General features: G+C 49.3%; 1 protein-coding gene across 6 annotated transcripts in view; it reads right to left on the bottom strand.

The window, feature by feature from the left end:
* LOC135900741 (uncharacterized) overlaps positions 1–20,215 on the bottom strand; it is a 74,612-nt gene that overhangs the window by 11,523 nt on the left and 42,874 nt on the right. For all 6 annotated transcript variants that reach the window (XM_065430286.2, XM_065430284.2, XM_065430283.2 and 3 more), the window contains one exon: positions 4,533–4,690. In XM_065430286.2, coding sequence (XP_065286358.2) covers positions 4,533–4,690 — 158 coding nt within the window. The remainder of the gene's footprint in view (positions 1–4,532; positions 4,691–20,215) is intronic.

Here is a 20,215-nt window from a genome sequence, read left to right as displayed (position 1 = left end):
CCCAAAAGCTGAACAGCGTGGTGTCGCGAATTTTTGACAGCTAAAGGTGTTTCCCAAAAAGAAATTAATCACCGTATGGCTGCCGTGTACGTTAAACATTGCATTTCATCGACCACTGTAAAGCGTGGGAGCAAACGGTTCAAAGAAGAATGGGAAAGTTGCAAAGACATTCCAAGACCAGGTCAATGCCATCGTGCAATCACATCCCGCACAATTTCAAAGGTTGATGAGCTGAGACAAGAATTGAGGACAAGCATCGATGAACGGGCAGAGCATGTGAAAATAAGTCACGGTTCCGTTCACGCCATAATTCATGAGCACCTCGGTTATCGGCTCTTGTGTACGCAATTGATGCCCAAGATTTTGATCCACCGCCAGGAGACGGAGAGGTTCGGCGCTGCTTTGACTAATCTAATCTGGTATCACAATGAGGATGACGATTTCTTGTTTGCTATTGTGATCGGGGACGAAACATGGTGCCACTACTACGAGTCTGAAACACGACGGCAAAGCTTACAGTGTAAACATTCGAATTTACCACGGCCAAAGAATGCAAAGGCCGTCATTTTCGCCGGAAAGGTGTTGTTGACTTTTTTTCGATCGTCAGGCGCCATTACTGATAGAATTTGCTCAATCTTGACAGACTATCAATTGTTTCCGATATTATGAAACGCCGGAACCACTGCGTGTCGCAATCAAGAACAAACTACGTGGAAAATTGACGAATTATGTCATCTTGTTCGACGACAATGCCCGTCCCCACGTCGCTGATGTGGTTAATACAAAACTGGCAAAGTTCAAGTGGGAAACCCTGCAACATCCGTCATACAGCTCAGACCTGTCCCCTTGCGACTTCCACATCTTGGGGCAACCGAAAAACAGCTCAACGGAACTAGATTCGTGCCGGACGATGACGTGAAAGAGTCAGTTACAGACTTTTTGAAGTAGCAACCTAAGAAGTTTCATGGGATGGGAATCACGCGACTCCTTAGTCAATGGGGCAAATGCCAAAATTCTCATGAAGACTACTTTTTAATAAAGTACCGCGTTTGTCATATATTCGGATTGGCTCATATTCATTTGACTCGCCCTCGTATAGCTTGCAGAACTCCTGCTTGTTATACGTGCTCTCTGTTGCGACTATAATTTCGGTGCAATTACTCACGATTCATGACCGGTGACAGCTGCTCCTGCGTAATACATTGGAACAAATGAGAGCGTCATGGAGATTTTTCACTGGCCATTGCATATATACAAGAATGTAAACACGGTTCTTGAATGACTAAGTTTCATTAACATATTTGTCCTCAACTTGTTCATTTCATGGCCTTTTCATTTTTCATATCAGCGGCATGCGCTGCTTTCCTGGTTTCGAAGTGATATAGTTCTAAAGTTCGTGTGATATTTTCTTTACTTATTAAATAGACAAAAACATGGAAGCATTGATATCAGTTACTTTGGGCACAATTTTTGGCACATACGAGAGTATTCTTTTATGAAAAAATACACATTTTACTTGTTTGGACAGTGCGTAGCGTTAAAGAATTCGTTTGCAGCATTTTTGACAATGGTAATGCGGTTATTATTCATGTATTTGATCCCTCGACAAATTGTTTAAGAGGAAGCTTTAGCAGGGGCCCGATCCGATGCGGCCTATTCAAATACATGTAAAACGCAGAAACGCTTTTTTGAGACAATCCTGCTAATCGCTTTTAATGAAATTTGTTGCATTTGAGAGAGAAGGTAAATTATAGTGTCTGTTGGAAACGGAATTTTGATTTACGGCCTGAATTCTGTACAAAATATTTTGAAAAATTTGAAATTTCGAAAAAATAGAAGCACGACGTTTACAAAATAATAGCTATGTACCAAGAACAGATATCTCGGTTCTGTAAACGGCAACTATTAGGAAAGTCGATGCAGAAAAATCTGGTATGTCAATTTGCACCTTGCGTGAATTGGTTACGTTGTGTATAAGGGTTCTGCAAAAGTCGTATTTCCATAATACTAATCTTTTTTGAGATTCATGTTTAACATATCTATTTTGTCCTCTGTAGATGTACTATTATATGCAATTCACAGAATTGTGCTATCATTTTTTATTGTTGAGTTACTGAGTTTTAAACTTCATAGTTCCATTTCCTGAAAATTTGCGATATTGGCCAAATTTTAATAAAGAATTGACCGCCTAAATGAAAAATTCGAAACCAACAGTCACTAGAATTTAATTTTTCCTTTTAAATTCAACAAAAATCGTCAAATTTGGTGCAGTTGTTGCGAGGAAAAACGAATTACCCTTCTACATGTATTTAAATAGCAGCACCCGAGCTAAAGCTGCCTCTTAAGGAGGAGGCCGAGCTGGAACATGAGCCCCCCCCGAACGAAATTTCTGGCTACGCCACTGCTCGGGTGCAAATATAATCCCTATCAGGTAGTTCTCTACATGGAACTCGCACACTGCTTGACATGAGAGCTGTTGCGGCCGGACAGTTTTGAAGCGGCCAGTAAGAAAGTGTTTGCAATTAGAGACATGTGGACCCAAGTGCCATCAGTCGCCTTTGGCTTTGCGTAGCACCAGCATGAACGCGTTTACAATTTGTCCTTTCTGTTAATTCTGTTTTGTTTCACATTACGACGGCGCCACCTAACTCTTCGAACGAGTGGCCTCCCAAAGTCGAAGGATAGTCGGGATGGCGGCGATGAGACATCAAAAAACATCACGAGGAGCACCTTTAGCTGGCAAGTGCAGCGAAAAAAAGACATTGCAAACAATAATGAAACAAATGAACAAATCAGGAAGGAGCGTCACGCGATAAAACTGAAATGCCGCCACGATATTGTCGCTGTATTTCACAGCTTCTGGATTAAAAATAATGTACTTTTGTGTGCGTGCGTGTTTGTGTGCGCGTGAGCGTGTGTGTGCGTGTGAGCGTGTCTGTGCGTGCGTGCGTGCGTGTTTGTCTGCGCGTGTGTGCGTATGCGCGCGTGTGCGTGCGTGCGTGCGTGTGTGTCTGCGTGTGTGTCTGCGTGTGTGTGTGTGTGTGTGTGTGTGCGTGTGTGTGTGCGTGTGTGTGTCTGCGCGTGTGTGTCTGCGCGTGTGTCTGCGCGTGCGTGTGTGTGTGCGTGTGTGTGTCTGCGCGTGCGTGTGTGAGTGCGTGTGTGTGTGTGTGCGTGTGTGCGTGCGTGCGTGCGTGCGTGCGTGTGTGTCTGCGTGTGTGTCTGCGTGTGTGTGTGTGCGTGTGTGTGTGCGTGTGTGTGTCTGCGCGTGTGTGTCTGCGCGTGTGTGTCTGCGCGTGTGTCTGCGCGTGCGTGTGTGTGTGCGTGTGTGTGTCTGCGCGTGCGTGTGTGAGTGCGTGTGTGTGTGTGTGCGTGTGTGCGTGCGTGCGTGCGTGCGTGCGTGTGCGTGCGTGAGTTTATCCAGCAGGCCGTGGATATTTTAACGAGAACGCCCTGGTCCGGCGTCGCCTCAATACTCTCTGGGCTGTGGCGCGTGAAACCTCGCGCCTGAGCGTCGCAGAAATTGCCGCGCGTGCATTTTGTTCTCCCGCGCCATAGTCCATGGGAGGAAGTTCGCGCTCGTCACCAACTAATTCAATCTGCGCGCGCTCATGAAGGAGACCGAACAGACAGAACGGCAGTCACGAGCGGCTGCCGCATTCCTTTATGTTGCAGCGAAGTTAAATGTGTACTCTGCAAGAAACGACTCGAGTTGCACAAGCATATCTGGAGGAAAATGTGCGCAGAGCGGTTGGCAGAGCAACCGAACACATTCGCGTGAATTGAACTCTATTGCTAACCAAACATACTGGCCCGCGTCTGCACAGACACCCAGAGGTCACGTGATATACCGGCAGTTCGAGGTACGGGAGAGAGAGAAAAACATGCGAAGGGGACGGTTTCACGAAGACTTGGCGAAGGACAGGTGGCGAGACGTCACGCTTCTTTCTAGATTATTTCGTTCCTCCAGGAAAACAACATAGTACAGACCCCGTTAGTGTTTACGCACATAAGTCCCGAAAGACTTCCGGTTTCAGCTTATTGAATAGCCCGCTATATTTAGCGGATACATGTAGGACCCTACACATAACGCCGATTTTGCTACGCGGCTAAACGCTATTTCTTATTTAAAGCTTAATCCTAAACGCACAACAAAGCTACGTGTACGAGCGCAATAACATGAACATACGTATCAGCTCAATCATTATTAAAGCTCATGCCTGAAGTCCATGCCTTCAAATTATTTTTCTCGGCAAATTTGAATGCCATAAGCGCGCTAGTAAAATATTTGTGGAATCACAAATACACTGCTACCACAGTGCAGACAGAAGGGTCTATAATCAAAGCATGTCAAACCTGCATTCAGTTAACTTGAATTCAAATTCATTTATTCATCGATATAATCACGTGTATAAAGGAAAGCGTTATCGACGTTATGGTTCAGCAGAGTTGACACACTGACATATCGGCCACGTCATATGGACTTCCTTTAGATAAACGCCAGGAGGGAGCGGTCGATCGGTTCATCGATTTACATCTGTCAGGCTGACACTCGATCCCCGGCGATGCGGCTTCCTCGGATGACGAATGCACGAAGCACGCCTCCCGCGCGACGGGCCTCGGCTGAGCCGCACGTCGACGTCATCGAGGGAAGACCAATGCGGTGGCTCCGACGACAGGCTCAAAGCACCACCTGCGGCATTGAGGACACCTTCAGATTGCTCCCTGCTGGGAGTCGTCGGCTCGTGTACAGTACTGAAAAGATTAAAGGGACTCTACAGAGCAGCAAATTACACGACGGTTACGAACGGGTAACGCTATTGTTTAAGAGGAAGCTTTAGCTCGGGTGCTCCTATCTAAATACATGTAAAAGGAGAATTCGTTTTTCTAGGCAACCACTGCACCAAATTTGACGGGGTTTGCTGCATTTAAAAGAAAAACTTAAAATCTAGTGACTGTTGGTTTCGAATTTTCGATTTAGGTGGTCAATTGTTTATAAAAATGTGGCGAAAATCGCAAATTTTCAGAAAACGAAACTATCAAGTTTAGAACTCCGTAACTCAGCAAGAAAAAATGATATCGCAATTCTGTGGATTGTACCTGATAGCACATCTAAAGCGGACAAAATTGATATGTTACACATGGACCTCAAAAAATGGGGAAATGTGTAATTACAACTTTTGCAGAACCCTCGTAAACAACGTAACAAATTCACGTAAGATGTAAACTGACATATCAAATTCGTCCGCTTTGAATGATCTAATGGATGCCGTTTACAGAATCGCGATATCTCTTCTTGATGCAGAGCTATTAGTTTGTAAACTTCGTGCTTCTATTTTGTTCAAACGTCTGAATTTTTGAAAATCCTTTTAACAAAATTCAAGCCTTAAATCAAAATCCCACTTCCAACAGTCACTAGAATTTAACTTTTTCTCTCAAATGCAACAAATTTCATTAAAATCGGTCCAGGGGTTATCTCAGAAAAACGTTTTTGCGTTTTTACATGTATTTGAATAGGCCGCGTCGGAGTTGGGCCCGAGCTAAAGCTTCCTCTTAAGCGTTAGCTAGCTGTGGTGCGGGTTGGGCGTATTCGCTCTCTATTTCGAGCGCGCCGAATCACTTCGGGTGGGAAGGTCGCACTTTCTCTTTGACAGATCTCAGTAAAGAATGTTTTGTAGCGTACTGATTTCAACTACTACGTTTTTCTCCGATGCTCCAGTGCTGGCCAGCTTTGTAAGCGTACAGTAGCCGAGCGAGTCATCACCGCCGGCTCTAACCTAACACCACCTGATAGATGATGCGGCGGTAAACGCCCGCGCCGCCAACGCCTCACGAAGGGAAAGGCGAGGCATGACCGCGGTCTCAATCGGTGGGTTGGGCCGCCCGCGATGCGTGAAGGGGAACACCACTTGATGACGTTGCAGGAAGAGTTAGCTGGATCACGTGACCGAACTCTTCTCTTCCATTGGTGGAAGCGCACGCGGGCCCTCCTGGCGCGCTGCCAAAATCTGCTGTGTGGACAGCGTCGACGACACGAAACTGACGAACCAGCTAAGAAAATTCTGACGCATTAAAAGAGACAGAGCTGCATTAGTAAAGTACACTGCTACAATACCATAAAAGCCACTTTTATTGCGACAGGAAATTTGGCAAGCCACAAATGACGCGAAGAGAAGAAGACGGGTCGCGACGCCACATCGAAGTTTTTGCCCTAGCTCTCCACCATGACGCCATAAATTTTGACAACGGCTGCTCGGACCTAGATAATCTTTATCGGTGAAAAGAATTACGTTGTATTCTAAAGGAGCAAAGGACAATTTCGAATGTTTCGAGAACATTTACCACGCCGCAAGGGCAGACACAAAAAAAGCATTTGAAATTCGTGACGTCACAATTACGCGGGGGCACTAGGTTTAGGAGCGTAAATAATATGAAAGCTCGGCCTTTATTTTCTCTTCTAGTAATCAATTTCCTTCCCCCAAATAATGTAGCAAATTTGTGCGACCTTGCAGAATTACAACCCAATTTCCAACGAGGCTGTTGCTTTTGGAGTTGTAATAAGAATTTTAGTTGCCTGTAATCAAATCACATTTGAAATCGATGCCCATATGACTGGTCCTCTGGAAGCCTTGGCAACGTATAACACTTTCTAGAACTCATTAAATCTTTACAAAGGCAGTAATTTACTCATAAACATTTTTATTCGACAGAATATTGACCAAGGGTCCACGCCTTGTCACTTTTTTATGCTAAATTTAATCTCGGTTCCGTTCACAGTCCTACCAGAGTAGCGGAGCAAATCCTGTGTTGTTCGAAAAGCACAGCTGCAGCGCTCCAAATCGCTTGTACACATAATTTACTGCTAATGCCATACCTTCCCTGTAATTGTGCGTTTGCTTGTGTTTGTGCGCATGTGTTCGTGTGTGTGCGTGCGTGTGTGCGTATGTGCGCGTGCGTACGTGTGTGCTGTTACGACTTTGCACCGCTGCACCACTATTACGACTTTGTGGTGGTCCCGTAGCGCTCGTCACCCGTTTCGTGACAGAGCGTTGGTAGCGAAGACTCCGAGTCAGGCGTCGGTGAGAATAACGAAAGGGATTTTATACACTACATACAGGTCATTATACAGGACAGGATCGGATCGGCACTGGGGCCGAGAGCTCACAGCAAACGCGACTGTTCCCGCACGGCGACGTCCGGCGAAGACGCGTGACACATCTCACCCCAGTCGAGAGCGGCACTCTGCTCCAGGTGGTTTGGCGGATCCGGTCTTCCAGGCGGCTCGTCGCGGCCTTATAATCCCCGAGAAACCATTGTCACTCAAACGGCCCAATACTAAGCCAGCACTCGACGGTCGTCCGAGAGGTCCACCCAGCGACCGCGCTGGCCACCCGGTTCAAAGTTCGCGCGCGCGGTGACCTCCAGGCAAAAGGAGGTGCGGCGCCGGGCTGTCTGGCACTTGGTTGCACGTTCGGACATGTTGCCCGCCGATGCTTCTCCGCAGGACACCGCTGCCTGACGGCTCAGCATCATGACTTGTCAAGGGAGAATTAGGGCGCTCGCAGGATAAACTCTGCATCTTGCAGATTCGAAATCCGGGCTGGTGGTAATGGCACAACAGCATCCCCGCCCTCAGATAAGGCGCCGGGAAGACGAGCTGCCTCCACGTGGCTCGGATGCCAGGCGCGCACGTTCGTCAGGCTCGTCCAAGTTCACGTCCAGTGTCGGGACGCCAGGTAATTTCCCGTGCCCAGGTCCGACTCGCCAGGACAGGAGCTCTGCTCACCGCGTTGTCGCCAAGGCACCTCGACCAGCTCCGCTCGGGTCGTTCCTAAGCCCTTGCTTCTCGCCACTGGTCCCGGTTGGTCGTTCTGCAGCTTGCAAAACCGACCGGCAAAAGGCAACACCCAACACGAACAAGTGCCCTCTGTCTCCCGTCAAACACCAGACAAGGCCATAATCCAAATCAACCTAACTAAATTGTTATCCCTCTTTTTGCTCCCGCTGCAACAAGAGGCAGGTGTACGATCTGGTACACAAGGCTCAAACAACCAGTTTTCAAATTAACAACACCAAAATATCAGGAACAACTAATAATCAGCAATATTAATGACAAATAGAATGGTCCTCTTGAAATCACTTGGACCGAAAACATACTACTGAGGAAGCAAATGAGGTCATTCATTTTTCTCGGTGATATTTTCGCGGAATTAGAAGCTGCTTATATTTGCGACCCTGCTTATCCGTGTAGCGGCGGTACAATAAGCCAGATTCCTTGTAAAATGAAACCCTCTTTTATTTCACTCCCCGTTTGACGCTCTTCCTCAGATCGGCTATTGAACAGTTTTCCTGTTGCTCGCGAATCAGACTTTCCCTTTCAACTGCAGCCTGCTCCTGCCAGCTGGCGGAAACTGGAGCGAGTGTGGAGCCCGCGTCGCCTAACTGCGGCGTCGCGTCCATATCGCGGCTAGCACTGCACGTGTCCCTCCCACTCACTTCCAGGACACGCTCGCCCAGGCCAGCCTCCGAGCTCTGCCTCTCCCGTGCCTGCTCGCCACTTAAGTTACCTTGATCGGTCCGTGTGCCGCACCGCTGTACGCTCACCGACACAAAGTCAAGTTCCCTCGACAGCGGGCGCGCTATGGATCGCGTGAGAGCCATGTACGCCACGTCGGCAAAGAATGATTTGCCCTGATCCTTCAGCAGCTGCTCCGAGCTATTTGAGAAGAGGTAGGAAAGGTGCTCCGGGAGGGCGGCAGACACAGCGGCTTCTGTGGTAAGTTTCCCAAACTCTCCTTCAATGATGACCGTTGCGATCGGTAAACAGACACTCTCCTCCTCGGCCACTTGCCGTATCCTCGCGCACTCTCCCGTAAAATCACTCGAGGAGACGAAAGACGAGTGGACAACGTCCATAGTTGCTGCAGAGTGCCGAAGTGCTCGGCACTTCTTACCGTTTATCTCAATTTCCTGCACATAGGGCTCCAATAGTCGTATGGTTTTGTGAGTTTCGTGTATTGCTGCAAAAGCAATTTTCTCTTGGCAGTCCGCAGCCATGTGCCCTTGCTGTTTGCAATTGTAGCAGGTTAACGGTTTCCGTTTTTCAAAAATACGCGTCGCATCGTCTCGCTGTTCTGTTGCAAAAGCAATTTTCTCTGGGCAGTTCGCAGCGATGTGCCCTTGCTTTTTGCAATTGTAGCAGGTTAACGGTTTCCGTTTTTCGGGCTTCCCGGAAAACCCATCTCTCCTATTTGCTTTTTCTACGCGCACTGCCTTGCTGTGCAAGCTGCGGCGGGTGTAATACTCTTCCGCTAACTCTGCTGCCTTGTTTAGCTTAACCTCCTTTAGCCTATCTTGCAGCCAGAGCCTGACATCCTCATCAATGCAACGGTAGAACTGCTCCAGCGCGATGCATTCGACGATTTTGTCGCGGTCGTCGTAAACCTCTTCGCCCTTCAGCCATTCCACCAGGTCGGCTTTTAGATGAAACGCTAAGTCAACATTCGACTCCTTGCCCATTTTTTCATACCGGAACCTCTGCCGGAAAGCTTCGGGCGACAATTTGTACTTCCGCAGTAGCGCTTCCTTCACATCACTGTAGCTCTCAAACGCCTCTTTCGATAAGCAAGTTATTACGTCTGATGCCTCCCCAGGAAGCAAGGCTAACAGATTCTGTGCCCAGAGGGATCGCTCAATGCTATTCCGTTCGCACACGGGCTCAAATTTCACGAGGTATTTGGCCATATCCTCTCCGACGACAAAGGGTGGAAGTTGATCGCGTATTCTTGGAACGTTAGAAATGAGACTAGGCGCCGGCGAGCTATTTCGGGTCTCCAACTCTTTCCTTTTAAGCTCGTGCTCGCGACGTTCTATTTCTGCTTGCCACTCCCGACGTTCCTTTTCTGCCTGTCACTCCCGACGTTCCTTTTCTTTCCTTTCCTCCTCGCAACGTTCCTTCCCCCTCTTTTCCTCCTCGCGACGTTCCTTTTCTTTCCTTTCCTCCTCGCAACATTCCTTCTCCTCCCTTTCCCGACGTTCATTGATATCGGCCCAGGCCTCTTCGGCTTCCTCAGCCGTTGCGCCCCCAGTCCTCATGACCTCAAGGATCGCATTCTTTCTTTTGGTTGAGCCCAACTCAATGCCTAACTCCTCACAAATTTGGAGAAGTTCCTTGACCTTGTACTTCTCCATCGTTCACACTGTCCTCCTGCTGTTTACCCTTTCTGAATATACCTGCCGTACGCTACTATAATGCTACTAGTAAGACATCCGCAAGTATTTTACACACTGCCCTGTTTACACCCTCAGCATCCCCTGGCTTTCAAAACACTCTCACTAGGCTTGAAACACACAAGGTTAACACAATGCAACACCAAATCCTTCCCTAAGCTACTATAACCTGTGTCAGAGAAAGTCTGGTGTTTGAGGTAAACTTCAGGCACTCACCGCGCCGAGGTAGCTGATGCCGGTCAATCCCACCGCTGCCACCACTTTTACGACTTTGAGGTGGTCCCGTAGCGCTCGTCACCCGTTTCGTGACAGAGCGTTGGTAGCGAAGACTCCGAGTCAGGCGTCGGTGAGAAAAACGAAAGGGATTTTATACACTACATACAGGTCATTATACAGGACAGGATCGGATCGGCACTGGGGCCGAGAGCTCACAGCAAACGCGACTGTTCCCGCACGGTGACGTCCGGCGAAAACGCGTGACACATCTCACCCCAGTCGAAAGCGGCACTCTGCTCCCGGTGGGTCGGCGGATCCGGTCTTCCAGGCGGCTCGTCGCGGCCTTATAATCCCCGAGAAACCATTGTCACTCAAACGGCCCAATACTAAGCCAGCACTCGACGGTCGTCCGAGAGGTACAACCAGCGACCGCGCTGGCCACCCGGTTCAAAGTTCACGCGTGCGGTGACCTCCAGGCAAAAGGAGGTGCGGCGCCGGGCTGTCTGGCACTCGGTTGCACGTTCGGACATGTTGCCCGCCGATGCTTCTCCGCAGGACACCGCTGCCTGACGGCTCAGCATCATGACTTGTCAAGGGAGAATTAGGGCGTTCGCAGGATAAATTCTGCATCTTGCAGATTCGGAATCCGGGCTGGTGGTAATGGCACAACAGTGCGTATGCGAGTGCGCGTGTGTGTGCGTATGCGTGCGTGCGCGTGTGCGTGTGTATGTGCGTACGTGTGCGCGCGTATGTGTGCGTGTGTGTGAGCGTGCGTGTGAGCGTGCGTGTGTGTGTATGTGTGTGCGCGTGTGCGTATGCTTGGGCGTATGTGTGCACGCGTATGTCCGCGCGCGTGTGCGTATGTGTATGCGCGTGTATGTGCATGTGTGCGTGTTCGCGTGAGTGTGTACGCGTGTGTGCGCATTTGTACGTATGGGCGCATGTGTGCGTATGCGCGTGCATGTGGGTGCGCGTGTGTGCGCATGTGTGCGCGGGTGGCTGTGCGCGTGTGTTCGTATGTGTGCGCGCGTGCGAGCATGCGTGTGTGCGTGCGTGCGCGTGCGTCCGTATGCTTGCGTGCATGTGTGCGTATGTGCATGTGCGTATGGGCGCATGTGTATGGGCAGGTTGCAAGTGCTAGGCGGCGCCCTGTCTTTCCGACCCCTAGCGCCATCTGACGAATAGTTGCGCGAATGTGGTAGGATTGCTCACGGCGTCAGCAGCCCGCGCTGCGTGTTTGGCGTCCTGTCAAACGGTAGCGATGGCGCGAAACAGCGTGCCGATATTAATTTTAACCAGGTTTCGGGAATTACAAGATCTTCATAGCTTTTTTCGTGAAAAGAATTTAGAGAAAGGAAGTCGTCTATTTGAAGTGGGGCACGTCTACGACGTGAGGGAAGTGTTGAACTCGCACTGATCGGAAGTGACTGCTAGGTTTATTCCGCAAACGAAAAATAATGCACCAGCGAGATGCGTGAAGCTCAGCGTAAGTTACTTCGTTATCTACGGTGTGGACGCATGAAATTATAGGCGACATTGAGTCTTGAAGATCGGCGACAGAAGACAAATCCTAGCGGGGAGCTGCGATTGCCGTGCTGGCATCGCAGGGAAGTGCAAGGACGCCGCAGTAGTTTCCCTGTACATACAGGACGGCAAATACGAATCCAAAACATCTCATCCAGGAACGTGGGACGTACGAACGACTCGTAAGACCTACCAGATGTATTCTAACGTTGCTCTCCCCAAACACAGAAAAAAGGGGATGAACTTACCAGTTGTGTTAGACTACGCTGGGAAAATATTTTCGCCCAAGTTACTGGAAGTGCGAAACTCTTATGTTGCGATTTTTCAGTGCGTGCAAAGAAGGTTTCAATAAACCACGTTGTCAAAAATTTTGGTTATCTCAACTGCCCCTTCGTTAATAATATGCTGGGCGCAGAAGGGCGTATGCCAGCTCAGCCGGCTGCAACCCCTCCTCAAATCTCTCAGCAAGCCCTAGCGCTGTTTGAATGGGAGAGGATTGGGAAAGAGTTCCACAGCTTTACTGCATTACAGTGTGGGAACAAATTACTTTGTTTGCTGCATATCCTGGTACGCACTGCAGGCAGTGGCGTAGCAAAGGGGGGGGGGGGGGAAGGGGGGCCCGGGTCCAAGGGGCCAGTGGGGGGGTGTCATGTACGTCTGGAGACAAACGGAAATTGTTGATACCCTAACCTTCCTCGAATAAACCCGGGGGAGGGGACAGAAGGCCTATGGGCCCCGGGTGCCAGACGACCTAGCTACGCCACTGACTGCAGGTGTCCCGTTGCTGCCATCATTTCTGTAAAAGCAAAGAATTCAGCGTTATAACGCACTTGACATAACGCCGAAACATAAAAGAGCTTATGCCGTCGGACGAGCGCTATCCAGTGTTGACGCCGTTCTGCTTCATACCGTCGGCTTGGAAACCTCTAAAACTTTGTTCCTCGTGAGTTGGTGTACGTGCTGTTGCAGCCCACTACTCAACAGCTCGGGTTGCACTTCGGCATTGCTCAGAAAAGGCAACAGCTACGCGCGAAACAGTCCACATACAGGCTTTCCGAACGCAAGCGAGCCGATCGTATCCTGCCGGCTCCGCGCTCGCCGCCGCGAGGGGCGCCCTAGTAGGCGCGGGAACTACGTTCGCAACCTGCCTATTAGCCCCGAGAACGAACACGAGCGGCGCTGCGAGCGCCGCTCGCGTGACGTCAGGGCACGGACTCGCGCCTGTCGTCTGCTACAGTTCGGGCGTTGTCCGGGCGCTTTCTGCGGTGTTTTCGTTTGTTCGCCCTCGTTCTCTCTGCTTGTCTCTCTGCTTGTCGTCTCAAATATATTTTTACGACGTCTTACTTTGCGAACATTTATTCAAAGAGCTAATTTCTTAGACAACAATGCAGCTCTCGAAGGCAACGCTACAGTGCCAGCCGAAGCGACGCAGACCAGCCCATTGCGGGTTTTTCATGCGCGGATAGACAATCGCAAAAGCATAGCCTATAGGAATCCAGTTATGATACCATACCTGCCACGGTGCAACAAGTATGTCACAAAGCTGGCTATATATGACTTCTACAGCAGTTACGTTGATTTTATTCCGCTGAAATAGGTTTGCTCACGACGAGTAGTTCATGGTATAATATCGAATTTTTGCATTTCCTCACAGAAACGCTCGGCAGTAGAACGGGGACTTAAATAATACTGGAGCTTAGATTCTACACGCCTCACTTGCTTCTTTAACTGCCTGTCAACATTGGGCGGTTCTTCACGTGTTTATTTTTTTTAAGCGGCGGAAATTTGAAGTAAAGTTAATGAAGGCTTACAGCTATTTACAGAGTACAAATAGGAATGTACCAATATATATTTCCTTTTCCGTGTTACACGTTCAACTCACCTCTTTAGGGCGCGTTTGTTAATGATTAATAATGTAAGTTACGTTCCTCTTTTTTTGTCTATATTACCAAGTGTATATCATTTATTTATTTCAATTCCGCAGTGTGTTTTGCATTGTTATTGTGGAAATATTTCACTGTTCTTTCATATGTTGCATAACTGCAATGTTTTTTGGCCACTATATAAATGTAATTGATATGGCGCTTGATGTGTTACCCCATGCAGCCATATTGTACCTAAGGGGGTGAGGTTACGTCAAGCCGCGTCTGTGCGACTTTTTTCCCTCATCCACCTCCACTTACCACTCCTCTGTACATGTGTGTGTGTGTGTATGGAAATTAATAGATCAAATCAAACTCACTTGAGAAATTTACTGGTGCTTGCTGCATGAGGAATATACATGACGAATCTGTTTGGCGAACTGACACGGGCTGCTCGGCCCAATTTTTTTAGTGAAGTATGCCTGCTGGACCGCATAGCTGCAGCCAGAAAGAAGTCGAAGCGTCAATGATTAGTAGTATGGGAGATATTGAAGATATCGAAATTCCCCCCGGTGGAGGGTCAGAAATCAAGTGAAAGTATATGCAAGGCTTGTGATGCTTTCTTTATGAATGTTTGCGATTGGATTGGAGCAAACTTAATTTGCCTGCAAGGTTCTCTTTTATGTACCGACGAAGCGAATAGTTATCCGTTTGTATAATTGAATAACGCTGGATCGAGACATGGTGAGACAGAAGGTGCTTGAATTTTCCTTTTGTATACAGGAAATCTAAGCTGCGGTGTAGTAGCTCGAGAATACTTTAGCCATTCCACTTGGCGCTGTAAAAAACATGCTTTATGGTTTTAATTCGAAGTTGTGAACTGGTGGGTTTCGCGAACATAGCGTGCCTCGCCATACGGACAGTCGATTGCTACCGTTACGTGATCAGGGGTGTGCCATATTGCCGATAAAGGCTACTGAGGGCCACTATGAAACATTTCATCACTTTCAATTGAGTGGCTCTAGATCTTAACGAAACTTTTCTCTCAGGTGATTGCTACTATGGTGTTTGTGAATTAACTATGTAAATACTCTACATGACGCGCCGTCGTGTTAGCAGCCATGAGCAATTCGTTTTTTGGAGGCCTGTTTCAGAGGGGGATGAAAGTAGCAGCAAACTTTTTCATAAGAAATGCGCGCCTAACTATTTTTTACGCATTAATGAATGGCCATATTTGAATAGAACAACACACCAGAGTAATAGGAATCATGATGAGAGCTTCGCTGGGCAGTGTCTTTCTAAAATCAGACAACATGTTGACGCCAATTACCAAATTTTTCTTCCACGTAAAATGCAATGCCTCGCATAGCTAAATACTAAAGGAATGTTAAATGTTTAGCGAAGCATCATACACAACTTCGCGCGTTGAATTTGCAGATATTCTTTTTTTAGTCAAAATTTACCGATAGACACGGCACATATATGCATTGCAAAACCTAGTTGACCCCTTTAACGCTACTTAGCTTGCGATATCCAAGCCGCAAAGTTTCTCGACTCACACGCTTTTGAAGAAGAAACTGTGGTTAAGGTATGGCAGCTGAAAGAAGCCGACGTATTCTTCAATACGTACGGCTCGAGCCACCCATACCCCAAGCATACACGAAGGGAACGAGCGCGCGCGGCAGCCGAGCGAGCTGGAGCGAGCGGCGTCCTGGCCGTGACGTCACTCGCGAGAGGGCGCCACTCCTAATTCTCGGGGCTAATAGACGAGCGCACGCCAAGTTTCGCCCTAAAGCCCCTCAATCTCCCAAAGTAGCGCCATTCACTTCTCTCCTCCTCCGCTCGGCGCGGCCTCGACGGTGGCGCCGCCGGCAGTGGGCCTGCCGTAGCAGACGACGGCTAACACGCTACGGGAGGAAATCCGCGGAAAAGTTCGTTCGAGTCCTGCGGAGCAGTTTTTTCAATCTAGATCTTGCTTTGTCAGTCGGTAACTGGCCTTAAGAATGTCGTGTCGGATTTGCGGAAGAAATAGAGAAAAGCACCATTATTCAAGGCGTATTTAAGGCGTAAAGCGCGCGCACGTTGAAAGTTCGTGTTGCTGAAACACGACACAAGCACGCGGTGTGCTCAGACACGCGAGTAATTACCAGAGTTTCAGGTTTTGACAGCGCGAAAGTATGTGCACGTGGTTTCGTAGGTTAATTTACGTACCTGCAGGATGCTTTTGTTCGGCCGGCGCGTGAGAGATTCCGACTGTCTGCGGTCAGCAATGCCTGGCAGCAGGGCCGTTTCTGTTCCGCGCCTTTTACAGATGTACGTAGCTCATGCACAGGTTGTGGTGGCCATGAGCAACGTTTTCACACATAGGCGGTATAGATAATTTTAACAACTTACCAGCATATGAAATCGTTATTTATTTATTACAGTGCAAATGGTTAGAATTTGATAGAAAAGAAAGAAGGAACTTGATGGGACAACTGGAAAGAGGTTCAGAAAATAATTATCCCCCTCCCTCATTGGCACCAGCAACACTTTTGTTGAAGTGCTAATTTTATCTCTGTATACTACGTGCGTCTGTATTCTTTTGCGTTGTAAGTTTTCACAAGGAAGCAGTGTTGCGTTAACTGGAACAGTCAAGGCACACAAGACAGAAGAAAAGTTGATTCTTGGGTTTTACATCCCAACACCACGATCTCATAAGGCACGCCATAATGGGGGCTCTGGATTAATTTTTTTTGCAGCTCGGGTTCTTTAACGCACCCCCAATGCACTGGACACGGGCCCGTTTTGACACGGGCGTCAAAAGAAGAGGTTGGAGGAGCCGTGTCACTTAACAAAGCCGCGCGTTCTTTGCCACTTGCTCGAAGTCAGCCCGCCCGATCTTGTGAATCCACACTTTTCTTCGTTTTGCGTTGCGCCCGGCGGATGGTAAAACAAAAAGCTTTTTGCCGTCACTGGGTCTGTTGTGGCAACCGTAGGCGCAGCAGCACGGCATCGCAATTAAGCACTCGGCCCTAACACATTGTATAAAACTACCGCGCTCCTTCAAACCGCCTGCCGTACTTCGTCGCGGAGGCCCAAAAATGGGGGTCGCAGGCCCAAGATTGGGGGTCGCAGCGCGCTGGAAAGAAAAGATATACAAAAGCGCGGCGCCTGCTCTGCGCCGGAAAGAAAAAAATATACAAAAGCGCGGGGCCCGCTTTCACGTGACACAGATTGGCCAATGGGGGAGCGGAGGAGGCTGGGGCGACAGGAGGAGCGGAGGAGGAAGCGCCTGGGTGAGCGGGGTGGCGGAAAGATCTAAGAATGGCGCTACTTTTGGAAAATTGAGGGGCTTTATTTCGCCCGAGACGCCAGCGCTCGTTTCTCCCCTGGCGGCACGGTTTCCAATCCCCCGGGGGTTTGCTTCCGCCGGTTCCCTTCGCTCGCGCTGAGCTAGAGGAGGCCAGGCTGAGCGCGCGCTGCACGCGAGAAGGCTTTCTCGCGCGCGCTGCACGCGAGAAGGTGTAGGTTTCCGTCGCCGCTTCCCTTCGCGGTCGCGCCCGCGTACAGTTCGCGCTGCGCGCGAAACGTCTCTTGTTTGCGACGGCGCCTCTTCGGATGACCGGAAATTATTATTGTGTTGTTAACTGTCACGACAGCAATGTAAAAATGAAAAGGTTGATGCCACCAGTGAAATTATACCGATTCACAAGAAAATGGTACGAAAGAAGCAGACGACAGACATGGATTACTGCGGTGCGCCGAGCGAAGTAAACATCTGGCAAACGAAGCGAGATCGTTTATTGATCACTCCTGAGTGTATGACGGTTTCTATATCTAACCCACGTGAAATTAATAATTACTCGGTACATAATCCTTTTATTCATACAAAAACTTTAAGTTCAACGAGTGCTTGTCCTGTCTTCTTTCTCGTGTTTCGTTTGTGTGTGCGCTGTCTAAGAATGGAAACCACGTCTGTTGTATGCGCTAGCAGTGGCCGAAGTTCACGCGTGCCGAGAAATTGAATATGTGCATGATGCATTGAACATGACCGGAGTTCATTCCCGCTTCACCATCGCACCGATCGATCGGGTTACTGGACGATACACACCCGCGTCTTGGTCGCGCCGGCATTGCTGAAGCAGGAATGATTAATAATACTTTCAACTTCCGTCTCTTGAGTACTGTTAAAAAATGAACAAGCTGTCTACATTGCTGCCTCTATTCCATATTGTAGGGGACGTACTAGTTAAAGTTGTGTGCGCATGTCGTACTTGTGCTATGCAGCGATATATCTTGTTTATTTCCGCACAGTGTCGATAGAAGTCCGTTGTCGCCATCAGAGACAACACGGATTTGTAGCAAACATAATGTGAGAAACTGCAAAAATGACTTTAGCTCGTTGGTGCTGTATGTATGTGCCGCATCGTATGTGCTGACGATTTTTCCGGCGGCACATACGATGTCGTTTCCAATTACCTGCTCAGCGTCCCTTACATGGTTAAGCAGACGCTGCCCTTTCGCCGCATTGCAGCCATAAAAATAATCGTGAAGCGTACCGATCTTCTTAAAGGCAAATATAGCGTGTGCAGCTTGTTTCACACTAGGGGGAAAACTCGGAACGTATTGCGTCGCGATGCGGCAAGCAATGAGTCGTGCGGCGGCAGCAGCTCGAGCAGGCGCACAGGCCTGAGGGGCAGTGTCGTGATCTGCGTCGTCTGCTACGGCGGCGCGCGCTGGCCGCATTTTCAGGAAGCGTGGTACTGTCAGGGGCAGTGCACCGATTTCATCGGTACTGCAGGAACTGAGCTGATAGTCTTTACTAAACGTTGTGCGTCGCCCCACTCTGATCCTTCATTGGCGATAATGGAGTTCCACAAACTTCTTTTGACAACATGGTTCATTTGTTCTTTCGAAAGTCCGGAGTACTGAGCGTGTGCACGTATATTTCTTCACTGTGTGTGCTACCGTAATAAGCAGCGACAAAACGCACCAAGATGTGCGCGCAACGTGCTCAGTCTTTGTTTGACTCGAAAGGAAAACAAAGCACACAACAATAGGAGTGGAACACGGTGAAACAAACGGACACGATTAAATGAACGTTTTAGGTTCAGACAATGAGCTGGAAGTGATTTTTCTCGACAATCATTCACTACACCAGACAGACCCTGCCCGCCGGTGGGGAATTGCACACGTCACGCTCGGAACTTCAGTTAGTATCTCGTCATGTCCCCAGCGGCAGCGATGACAGCGCTCATCCTGGAAAGCAGTGAAGTGTAGAATGACTTGATCAGGGATGTGTTCATTCGCTGCACGTCTCAGTCGCTGACGATGGTGGATTGAATTCTATCCTCGGGCGACTGATAGAGGGGATGTTGCGCCAGCGATACTTTCAACGAGCCCCAGACATTTTAAATGATGTTGGCGCCCGGGGATTGAGGCGGCCGCTCCAAGAGAGTGACTGCGCGCTCTTCTAGCAGTTCTTGCACAGCACGAGCAGTGTGGATCGGCGTCCTATCGCGTTAGAATATATAGTCGCATTCCAGAAACGGGCCGTCAAGAATGTATGGAATCAGTACGTCGTCTATGACTGCCATGCAGCGATGAACTTACATTCGAGGCGTATCAGTGGGCGTCGCGCAACGCTTAGCAAAGAATACCGGCTCCTTTCACGCAGTAACGATGTGATCAGCGCCCTGCACCTGACAGTAGAACGTTTCTCGACAATGCGGCCAGCGTGCGCCGCCGTAGCAGCCGACGCCGTTCAAGATCTCGCCCCTCGAGCATCTGCCTGAGCTGCTGCGCTTCGAGTTTTCCCCTAAATGTGAGAGAGACTGTACACCGCCCTTCGAAGGAAATGTCCACGCGCACACACCGCGCGCGGCGCGAAACGTGCCAAAACACGCGCAGTGCAGGAGGCAATCAAGGCGGCGCGAACGAGAGATGGGAGAGGGGTACCACCGCTAATAGAATTTTGCTCCGCATGCGGCGCTCTCAACGCCGGCGCAGCAGCGCCGCTCTCGGTGCCGTTCTTGTCTATGGGCGCGGGTGTGCGCGTGTGTGTGCGTATGAGTGCGCGCGCGTGTGCGTATACTTGCGTGCGTGTGTGCGTGTGTGTGCGCGCGTGTGTTGGTCGTGTGAGCGTGCATGTGTGTGTATGTATGTGTGCGAGTGTGTGCGTATGCGTGCGTGTGCGCGTATGGGCGGCTCGAGCGTAAATCGGCCCTTATAACTACACCATCCAGATGGCGCTCCCTTCACCGCATCCGCCTCTCCACGCAAGAGGCCGTATTTCTACCAGAAAGCTGTCCTTCTTGCATAGCGTTCGCCGCCAGCGTTTCCCAGTGAACATTGCTGTTACATAAGCTGCAGTTGCCGGGAAGCATGAGAAGCAGTCAGCTAGA

Source organism: Dermacentor albipictus, chromosome 8 (genome assembly GCF_038994185.2).
Source record: "Dermacentor albipictus isolate Rhodes 1998 colony chromosome 8, USDA_Dalb.pri_finalv2, whole genome shotgun sequence".
NCBI classification, from domain to species: Eukaryota; Metazoa; Arthropoda; class Arachnida; order Ixodida; family Ixodidae; genus Dermacentor; species Dermacentor albipictus.
The sequence above is the reverse complement of the archived record's forward strand: the minus strand, read 5'-3'. Positions and strand labels throughout refer to the sequence as shown.